At 33.9% G+C, this 11,628-nt stretch overlaps 1 protein-coding gene across 1 annotated transcript; it reads right to left on the bottom strand.

The window, feature by feature from the left end:
• Positions 1–5,062: 5,062 nt before the first annotated feature.
• Positions 5,063–9,869, bottom strand: LOC126654140 (phospholipase A1 PLIP1, chloroplastic). The gene is made up of 7 exons (XM_050348208.1): positions 9,733–9,869; positions 9,166–9,267; positions 7,091–7,779; positions 6,494–7,009; positions 6,317–6,376; positions 5,783–6,199; positions 5,063–5,698 (listed from the first exon to the last, which is right to left on the bottom strand). The coding sequence occupies exons 3-7, from the start codon at positions 7,760–7,762 to the stop codon at positions 5,279–5,281; spliced, it is 2,085 nt and encodes a 694-aa protein (XP_050204165.1). The 5' UTR covers positions 7,763–7,779; positions 9,166–9,267; positions 9,733–9,869; the 3' UTR covers positions 5,063–5,278.
• Positions 9,870–11,628: the final 1,759 nt, after the last annotated feature.

The following is an 11,628-nucleotide window of genomic DNA, read 5'->3' as shown; positions in this document are numbered from 1 at the left end:
GAGGTTTCTAGCAAATAGCATAAGTCTGACTGGTCTGGATATTTTACATGCACAAAACCTAAACTGGATGTAAACGTTTGATTGGTTGATTTTATTAGTGAGTCTTGAAAAACCTATACAACCATTACTACGTTTTCATGGTAGTCCTAAGATGTCTAAGTGACTGGATAAAATTGCATTATTTGGCTAATTTTATGTGATTGGTCCTTTAACAAGTTAATTGACATACTTTTGGAAAGAGGTAAACAGTATAGGCATGCTCAGGTGCAGTTTGGTATACAAACAAATTTAGAGATACTTTTTAACCTCGTTGATTTTTTAAGTATTTGGCACTCCCACGGGTTTGATCGTCGGTGTAGTCAGAATTGGCTCTCGGCCAAAACACGGAATTTGTCCGTCTCGTCGATACGGTTCCGTTGGTTTGAACCGCGATTGATTATGAGTTCTGGTGAACCTGGAATCTGCTCTGGAAGTTGCTGGGTTTGCGGGTCTCAAGCTCTTGTTAGTGATATGCACTAGGTCAATCATGTTTGACCATGTTTTGACTTTATCATTTTATTATTTATTGATTGGCAGTTTTTATCATTTTATATTAATGATTAAAATACTTGAATGGTTAATTCTTTCTAAGATCATCGAGTATGTGACTTGATAGTAGAACCCTTAAGTTTAATAAAAGAATTATATACCATCTATCCCTAGTCTTAATAGAACATTGAGACTAGTATGATGTTGACTGATGATTATGTTTTACTAATCATGTATATGAGATATTAAGTCAAATCATAGGTGCTATTTGAGAAATAAGGCACTGGATGACCCACTGTGAGAATACTACATAGATCACTGTCATAAGTAATTCTCATTACAGTTCTATTAGTATAATCCTTTGACCTTGAAATCATCATGGATTTCTACATAGCTATTTCATATTTTGATACAGTCTTACATTATCTTTAACAGGATAATGGAATAAATTGTCATTGGATATGAAAGTAACTATGTGAGAAATGTGAGTGACTGAGAAGGAATTTGTCCCTCATTTATTTGAGTAAGATATCTATGGGCCCCTTGAAGAAGATAGACTGAAGTAAATGCATGGCCATGCTAATTGATAAGAAGTTATCATTTTCAGTCTACTTAGAGTCAAGAAACTAATGATTGAATGTTATAAGGATGACATAACTATGCCTTATATTCAATCTGGATATCGAGAGACAAAGGGATTAAAATATTATTGTAAATGGTTAAATCGGATTATCGATATTCATATAACTTGGGTAGTCATAATGTCTTGCTAGAGGCCACTTATGACTTGTGGGCTGAAATAGGGATTTCAAGCCTACTGCCAACGTTATATGAACCTACAGGGTCGCACACTAAGAACAGACCCAAAACAGTTATGGGTTGTACAAGCCCAATGTGATTAAGTGATTAATTATATATATATATATATATATATATATATATATATATATATATAATTCGTAATATATATATATATATATATTAATATATATATTAATTCGAAATTTAAGGATAAGTGTTTTCCTTAATTTATTATTTTTGAAAGATAATAAATATAGTAATTAATATATATGGATAATTATCAAAAAGGAGTTTTTGATAAACATAAACTTGTAGAATTGCAATGAGATTGAAATTCGAATTTGTCTCAAACCCTAGTGTTATTTATCACTATAAATACTCATTAAGCAGTTGGTTTGAGAATCACGAAATTCATTATTCACTAAATCACTAAAATTCGAAATTGCTTGTGAAGCAATAGTGCTAGCACACAAGCACTAGTTTTGGCTAAGGTCTGTTCGTGTGGATACTCGTAGAGGACGCATTCTTTTGGAGGCGTTTCTGATCCGAGACCAGGTATCACCAAAGTGAACCACCTCCTTCCTTGCTGTTGAATTCGACATACAAGTAAGTAATTGTTCTGTTTAACTCGAATTATATGGATCTTGGTTTGGGTTTTAAGATAAATTTTTGAAATTCCGCTGCGTTATGAACCTATAAAACCCAACAGCTCGTGGGCCCGATTTATACTTCATGGTACATCAGTGGATTTAGAGATCCGTTTTTCATTGGGTTTGATCCATTACATTATAGAATATAAAACTACATTGAATTATCTACATCTAAGTTCAAACCGAGCCTGATTCTGATCCCGAACAAGCCCGAAAACGCATCTGGAAGTCTGGATCAAAGTCTGGAAGATTTGAGAAGCAATTATGGGGATCTGGGTGCGATGAACACGGCGCCGGTGTGGCTGCCGGCTCTGGTAGGTTAGAGTGGCAACACCGCCACCTTGTTCTGGCGGCGCCGCCGGTTGCATAGGCGGTGGTAGCGATGCGGGTAGTAGGTCTGAGGTTTTGTTTTTTGGTCCGTTCTCACTCGTTCCAGCTCCGTTTTTCATGCAAAAGTAGTCAAAAATGCATAAAATCAAACAAGACATCCAAATACAGCATTTATAAAGCATTTAAACGTGAGTTGGGCATCAAAAACATGGATTTACAACATCTATTTTAAGGCAATTTTCATGGCAAAAAAACACAAAAAACACTTAGAAACATGCATTCTGAGGCATCTAATCGATGATTTTCTGGGTTTGAACATAAAAACAGCTAATTAACAGTCACTACATCAAATTCATAGCAATTTATTGAAAACATCGAATTTAGCTAATATGGCAATTTTGATGGCAAAACAACAAAACAAGCTAAACATGCAATCCAATGACATATAAAATCAAAGAGACGAATAGAGGGTCCTCAGAATTACCGTTTTGAGTCCTTGACTCGTTTGCTGGCGAAGTGGATGCAGAATTCAGCTTCGAGTCTGTGCAGGGCTGTGTTCTTAGAGAATCAAAACGTTACTTAGGTGTTTTTAGGACTATAATTGAGTGATTTGTGTGTGTTGTGCTAGGGTTTCATTAGGGGAGGGGATCAAATTTTCTTAATATTTTCTAGAGTTTTTGTGCCACCTCCGGTTAAGCTGATTAGGGGTTCTATTTATAGTCTTTAGGGGTGACCTACGATTAACTAAAGGTTAAGTTGATTTTAAATTCTCTTAATTAGAGTTTTAGATATACAAAAATAGTCAAAGAGTGTTAAGTGAGAATCCTAGCCCATCTCTTGTCGTATTACCTTGGGTGCTTGTTTCTCGTATAATGGGATCATCGTCTTTCATTCTAATTACTTTTTATTGATCACCGGTGATATAAAAAGGGAGAAACTTTCTTACTACTTTTTCCACAGACGGCGCCAAATGATAACTTGTGGATCACGGAGGCTTTTTGAATCCGGAATATCTTCAGGATGGTACTGAAAACCACGACGTGACCGTTAGAAGGGCGCCAGAAGGTGATTCCGACAAGTCTCTCTAACGGTTAAGTCAATAACTGTTTAAGCGGGGAAGAAATAAGAAGTGAAAAAGAGTTTAGAGCTGAGAGAAAAAGAATATTAACCTTCTTACCTACTTTTCTTAAGCCTTTTATACTATCTCTTAGTCTTCTTATGTTTTGATGGTGACATGTTTGTGTATCCCCGGCATTAATCTGTTTGTTCTCTTTGTCTGTGCAGGGATAACATGTGTTTGTCAGTGTACCTTCTGTCAGTTTGTAGCTTTGTAATCAGGGGAGGTTCTGCTCGGCAGACTGAGCATGTCCTTTATCGGTTTGTATTGTGCTTTGTCATTATGCTCGGTTAGTCCGAGTATGTTTGTGGGTTTGGTTTACCAGGTCTTGCTCGGTTATCTGAGTATGTTTTATTCTAGTTTGTATGTTCAGATGTTATGCCTGATTCGGTTATGTCTATCTCTTTGTATAATGCCTCATTTTAAGGTCGGTACATTTGTCTTGTTATAAAGAAGGAAAGAATAAAACAAAAAAAAGAACACCAAATGCAAATGCTTTTAAAAGTGAGATATTTTATGTATTTTTTTCTAAATAAAAGATGGAAATGTTTTTTATTATGATTTTTAATCTATATAATATATTTCAGATAATAAAAAAATCCATATAAGATAAAAAAAAAAGAGGGAATATTATTTTAGTTTTTTTAAAATCGTCGTAAATAGCCTTTTTATGTATAGCATTTTAAAATAGTTAAATTTAGTTTATTTTTTAAAATTTTAATTTCAATTGTAAAAAAATTGAAATATATATTTTTATACTTTTTCATCTTATTATTTTGTTTTTTATTATTTAAAATTCTAAATGTAAAATACATATTTAAATTTTATTTCACTACAATTTAAAAAAAAATTGTTAAAATTTAAATTAAATACCAATAATAAACTCTAAATAGAAAAGTTGAAAAGGTGGGTTGTCTTTTCTTTTAAAGTCTTTTATAAATGGTCAAATGACTAAAAACCCAAATTTTTTATGAAAATTTAATAAAAATTTAAATTTGTCAATTTTATTAATTTATCATGAAACGCAGGGTTTCGTTTCAATTATGTCCAATTACGTGATTTTGCTTATGTTGCCACGTAGGCGCCACATCAGAAAAATTGTGTAATGGACATTATTAAAACGAAAATCTGCATTTCAGGACGATGCGAATAAAATTGTTGTGAAATTTTCTTTAAAAGTTTAGCCTTTTTTTTGAATAAAGTTTAGTCTTTTTTTAGTCATGTGATCTTTATAAATTCTTCTATTTTTTTATTTGAATATGAGGTTTGCTTAACGGGTTCTTATTATAAAACAACACTTTTAAGTCTTTTATATTCAGACTAACCCTCATTCGAATCGCATAGGTCCATAGAAGGTAAAGCACTTATCAAATTTTAAACGACCACATACATGAATACGGTTCGAATCCGTGATCTCATTTAAGTCGGGAAGCTCCTACCAACTCACCTGCGTCTTGGGGTTATAAATTCATCTAATATAAACGCCAAAGAAACGTTAAAGAAATAGTAGCAATCAATGGGACTGGTCGACATGAAGCAGATGAGACACATCCGGTACCGAAAGATGGAAGAACGTGTTGAAAGCGAGGAGGATCCAAATTCCCAAACTTATTTGTTGCTAGAAAAATTCGCAAAATTCAAACAGCAAACTCTAGTTTTCAAGTTTACATTGCAAGAAAACAACAATTCAATCACAAGTAGAATCCGATCGATCAGTTTTCAGTTTGAATGGTTGGGGTTTCGGCTTTCGTTAGTATTTGAAAAAATAGAAATGGATACAGTTTTCAGGCTTAAATTGTTTATGACATTTACAGCTACACAGTCATATTTTTCATACAATGGTTTCAAGATTTTACACGGTCATTATTTCTTTAGACCCTAACATGCTACTATTCTCTAAATTATTTTCATTATTCCATGAATGTGGTGATGGTGAAGCAAGCAGTGGCCACATTAGATTGCTTTCATTTCTTACTTTGGGAACTGTAGGTTTTGTGCTTTGTCTGAGAACTTTATTTACTGCCTTGAGGTAGTTGCTCGAGTCATGGTCTCGCAAGATTGTTCCTTCTGCGCCGTAGGCTGTTGGGTCGCTTAGCGTTTCCAGTGGGTGCGGACAGTTGAGGAATGCATTTAGAACGCCCGCAGAGTACCCTCGTTTTGTCTTGTCTAATTCGTAAAGAGCACCGCCAGGAGGGAGGAAAGGGTGCGGCGGAGATGATTCTTCGTCGGGTTGGAGGATGAATAATTTTCCGAGCGGCGAGTACAACATTTTCTGAATTGAACACAAAAAGAAAGTAAGTACTATTTGGTTTTGTTGCTGTCTATGCAAATAACTCAGGTGAATAAAATTACTTACGTTCTTTAATAGACAGGGGTGTGATCTGAAGGAGCCATTTAAACGTTTGAGGAGTTGAGCAACATGGTTCGGATAGTTGCACGAGAAAGCTCTTGGGACGATATCTCTATGCATCATTACGCAGACGACATGGTTATCATCCAACCCTAGATCTCTGAGTATTCTTTTGCCTCCACAAAACACAAATGGCGAGCCGAATGTGACCACTGGTCGAAGAGTATGTGGCTTGACGACTTTCCTGGTCAGTAGCATCAAGTTTACTAAAAGAGAGAGACTGCCTCCAAGTGAATGGCCTGTAAATTGAAGCTTCGCACGATCTCCATGTTTATTCAAGTGCTCTATTATTTCTGGCATGAATTGCTCGTAAACGCCCTTGGCTGCTTCATAAATTCCTCTGTGAACAAGCACGTCTGTCCCCTGTAATAAATACAGCAGATAATAATGATATTCGTTATTCTAACGGCTCTAAGATTGTTAAAGGACTATACTGAAGAAGGTCATAGTTCAAGGTACCAATCTGTAGCTGATGCTCACCTCAAATTTAGCAGGTTCAAAAAAGAGGTTTGCTTGCCAGGACGCCAGAGAGTCAGATCCCTACATTTGGAAAATATATGTATGTTAAGCACCTCTCAACTTTCTCTTTCTTTCAAATGTTGAACATAATAATGCCAGAGTTTCAGATTCCGGATGGCTAAAGAAGGAAAATATTACCTGAATCACAAAGCATCTGGTATATGTGCTTATGTCATCACAAATAAACCATTCGCAAGGTGACGAATGAAGTGATTGAAGGGCTATTGCTGCCTCCTGTTTTTCCTTCTCCCCTGCTGCAACTACAGCAGTCATTGTCGATGCTGCAACCACCGCGGCCACCTCTGATTTGTATATACGTGGTGAGCTTTCTCCTTCCTCATTTGTTTGAACTCCATTTTTGTATGAAGCTGAACAGCCGCGCTTCTCCTGCGACTTAGAGCCGCAAGATGAATAGTCTTTTGACTGTGATTGGACGTAAGATGCTGCCGAGGCAGCAATGCCATACACAGATGACCTGACTGTGAACTTCTTCTCAGGGTCCTTGGTTTCTTGTGAATTGGAATTGGCAACAAAATTATCAGGTAAAGTTGTCAAGTCCTGTTCTAATTTTTCTTTAATGGCAGCTGCCTCTGCTTTCTTTTCTAGTGAGGATGTTACAAATTGCAATCCATAATATCTTCTCAATTCTTTGGCCTGAAAATTGAAAGATTAAGTCATGTAATTTAAACAGATCTGCACAATTTCAACATCTAACAATGGCGAAAGGAGGCGTACCTTAATTTTGATCTCAGGTATAACATAAGCCATGTTGCTCAAGAAAGCCAGCTTAGAGAATAGCTTGGTGTCAGACCATGGCACTTGAGCCAAAAAATTTGAAAATGTATCACCATCATATTTCATTTCTTCTTCCTTTTCTGAGTTATAATCCACCACACATCCATCCGTTTCACTATCGCAGTCACAATCACCGATTTCTTCAACGTCATAAAGGTCATCTCCGTTGGTATCCTCTTTTTTCTGCCGATTCCTCCAGTGACTCCTAATCTCCAATAGCCTTTCAACCCAATTTGCTCTGTTTACCTCCTCTTCGTCATTGCTTTCTTCTGGAGTTTCAACAGGATCGCCATTTTTCCCCATTACATCCATGCCTTTAGTTGTTTCCGGGTCAAACAGAAATGTTCGAAGAGAGTTAGGGACCAATTCAAGCGACCTAGGGATGATCTGGAAAGGGAAAATCCCAAACGAACGGCTGCTTTTTAGTTTAGGCTGCACGGATGCGGCGCGTATACAATAAAGATTGTTTTCCGAGAAGGATCTTCGGAGTGCGCCTTTGCTGCGCAGATCTTTGCAAGAGTCTGAACGGCGGAGACCATTGTGTTCCCTGAAAACATCTTTTGCATTCTTGGTCACAGGAGATGAAGGAATGGTCATAGAAGTGCACGCCATGGCGCAACAGATTGTTCCTGCAGTTATGCTAGTTAGTCTGCATAATGTGGCAGATTTCTTGAAATTGGATCAAGATGCCATTGCCCAAATTTATAGGAAACTTGTGGAGATTAAACTATGCTCCTTGGAAACAACGAGAATAATTAAGATGCTAAAATTTCTTGTTCGAGTTAAATTACCAATTTAATGTGACAATTAATGCGAGAGAAAGGGGCATTAAGAGTCATTTGGTTATGATGGCTTTCAAATTAATACTACTGGTAATTGTTTTGTCTGATAAAAACAATTATAAAAATAAAAACGGTTATGATGGGGGAACTTAAGACAGGACATATAGTTATGTTCGAGACCATGTTAAAACAAATCTCGAGCATGAAGGGATACATGCGGCTAGATGTGCCAACGACAATTTATAGTCGATGGTTCCTGTACTTGAATTTAACTTTTTCGTACCAAATTTTTTAAGTTCTAACCGTTTATTCGTCAGATACCAAAATTACATTGCATTTATCAAATGTAGTGTTTCATTCTCAAATGCAATCAATTAAAATATAATTTAACATTGCCAATGCTAAATTTACATTGTATTTACAAAATAAATTAAATTAGTGATCAAAATAATTTGGGAACAACAATGATAAGATTAAATAAAAATAGGTCTAATCGCTAAAAAAAAACCCACCTTTACCTCCTTTTGCAAATATATCCCAATGGAGAGATTTCTCCAATTTTACCCTAATTTGCCTTTTTATGTTTCAATTGTACCATAAAGCATTAAATTGACATCTTTTCACTTGAAAAAATGTTTAAAATAATCCTCCATTTTTAGTATATATTTCAATTAAACCCTAATATTATTAATAATATAAAAAATAAAAAATTATTTTAAACTTTTTTATAAGTGAAAAGAGGTCAATTTAATATTTTGGATACAATTGAAACATAAAAAGACAAATTATGATAAAATTGGAAAAATTTCTACGTCAGGGTATATTTGCAAAAGGGATAAAGGTGGGGGTTATTGAGTGATTAAGCTATAAAAATATGAGCAAACTCTATAAAACTTTCCACATATGTCGTAATTCATACTGTCTCTTCTCTTTGAAAATCAAATGAAATAGTCTCTCACTTTGGTTTTTGTTAACGATTTAATCTTTACGTCAATTTTTGATGTTAGTCAAAGAATCAAATGACTAAATTAAAAAAAATTCAAAAAACGATGTGGTTCCTTAATTTTGTTTCTGTCAACTATTTGGTCTATCATATTTGAAAATTAATTCAAACATAGATCCCTTTACTCAGTTGACTGACACTAAAATTGAACGGAAACTGTTGACGAAAACAAAAATGAATGATTATATCGTTTAATTTTCACTCTAAATATATTGTATATAGTAATGTACCTGTGATCTGGAGTTTTATGTTGATCTCAAAGGGAACGTTCCTCCTTTCATTCTTTCAATGTGAGCATCTTCACTTGCTTGAGATCGTCCGTCTTCAGCTACCTGACACAGCGCAAAAAAACTTGAACCGTTACCTCCCCATCTGGTAAACCTATGATCCACAGCTTATTTCGTGTTCATTTTCTTTAATTTAAATACTGAAAACAAACCAATTCATAAATATTAGCGGATCAATTAGATAGTTTACTGCTTATCCTATACGATGATAACGATCGACATTATCAAAGAAACAGAATAATTTAACACACAACCGTTTTTTATCGCACTTTCTTGTGCAATTGTAATTTCCGCCATTAGAGATGTGATTAAACTAAATTATCCACCAATGCAGTTGCGAATAAGTATTATACTCATTTTATTTCTCTATATAAACAGAGAGAGACGCTCACACAACAATTAATTAAGCAGCTTGAAGAAAATGCAGGTTGAAATTGCAGATACATTGTACGGAAACAGCAATGCAATTCAATATAGCTAGTTTACGGTGATGAATGTTATCAAAATTACCGTAAATTTGAGGAACGGAGAACAAAATTGCAAATGTAGTACAGATTGAATCCAAGAATGGAGGCAGATTTTATGAGTGCATTGCTAAATGCAGAAGCATTTGAATAGAATCTGTGTTTTCAAAAAGAGGAAGATCTGTCTGGCCTGAGGTGGAAAAATGAAAAGTGTTTATTATATATAGGGGCAATGAATCTCAAAAATACCACCATGGCTATCAATACTACTGCAGAATCTTTTCACGTGTCTTTGAGATGGCATTTGTGGGTTGCCACCAAGTCAAATCTTGACGTAAATGCCCCTGCTGAACAAAAAAACATAACATCATTTATGAGAGATTTTTAGGTAGACCCAGTCCACCACGTCATCTGTGGACTAAGTCTATCATATAATAGGCACGTCATTAAAATGATGGCAATTTTATAATATTACTATTCAAATGTGTAAATAATAAACGAATTTACAAGATTGCCATCATTTTAATGACGTGTCATTATGTGATAGGCTTAGTCTACAGTTGACGTGTTGGACTGAGTCTACCTAAGAATTTCTCCATCATTTAGATTAATAACTTTTAATATTTTAATAAAATTATTCATTTTGATAATAATAAAATGTGAAATATTAAAAATTTACCTCTTAAATTAATTAGTTAAAATTTTATACTATTTATATTGATGAATAATTTTTATATGTTCTTATTTTTTTTTATAAACTTATACTCCATTTTATATATTTTAAATTTAGGAAAAAGGTGCAAAAATAAGAGTCATGTATGTCTTGTGTTTTTTTAGGCAGCACATGTATTTCAAATTTCAAATATGACTCTAATATTATGAAAAAATATACAAAAAATGAACGGCATTAAATAAAAATGTGTACGATGTTAAACGGAAAAATTAACCAAAAAATTATTTTTAATACTTTTTCAAGACGTTAGGACATGGGGATATATATGAGCGTCACTTTTTTCCATCTTTTTTCTAAAATTTATAAATTTTTTTTACAAACAAAATATGTAGAACATAAGGTTGATCAAATGCAAAATGTTCATTTTCTGGGTGGAAATGTAATAATTCGAAGCCTAAAAAGATGTGAGGCGCTGAATCTGATAAATAAATCCAAAAAATAATTCAACAACATAACTATGATGAATCTGTTACATATTCGTTGCATTAGTACATTTTAAAGAAAAAATGGAGTGACGAATCTCAATGGAGGGGGTATTTCTGTCATTTCAAAAAAAGGGCTTTACAGCCAAATGTGCGGTTGCATGAAGCATCCACTCCCAGGAATCTCCACGTTTTGTCAGTGCCTCTTGAAACTTTTCTGAAAAAATATTGAAGAAAATTCATCTACTCATGAATTTATGCTACAATCACAATAAATTTGTTCAAATATATATTGCCAATAATGCCGAGTGTTAGTTTTCATAATTTGTCAACACACAACTATGCACATTTAATTAATAAATATAACTTAAATGGTAAAACGAATCAATTAAAAAGCTGTAGATTCGAATTACGCCTCCGTAACTAACAAACTAACAATTAAAACTCTAAAAAATCGATTACCATCTTCAACAAAGAAAATTATATTCTATGAACCATAAAAATGCCCCCATCCAATGATACAGAAACAATATAAGAGTGCACATTTGATCCATTTAAGTAAAAGGATACATCTATTTCATATGACTCATCTAATTGTGACTTTAAAATATTTTAAAAGTAAAATTAATTATCTGCTACCTATTTAATTAATTTTTCAGTTTCAAATGATTTTTTCCTACTCGGTTTAAAATGACTGTTACATCTTGTTTTATTAGTAAATTGATTATCATTAAAATAATTGATAATCAAATTTATAAACTTTTAAATTTATTTATTATTTAATTCA

This window comes from Mercurialis annua, linkage group LG6, assembly GCF_937616625.2.
Source record: "Mercurialis annua linkage group LG6, ddMerAnnu1.2, whole genome shotgun sequence".
In the NCBI taxonomy this organism is placed as follows: domain Eukaryota; kingdom Viridiplantae; phylum Streptophyta; class Magnoliopsida; order Malpighiales; family Euphorbiaceae; genus Mercurialis; species Mercurialis annua.
Note: the sequence above shows the minus strand (reverse complement) of the source record. Positions and strands in the feature narration are given on the sequence as shown.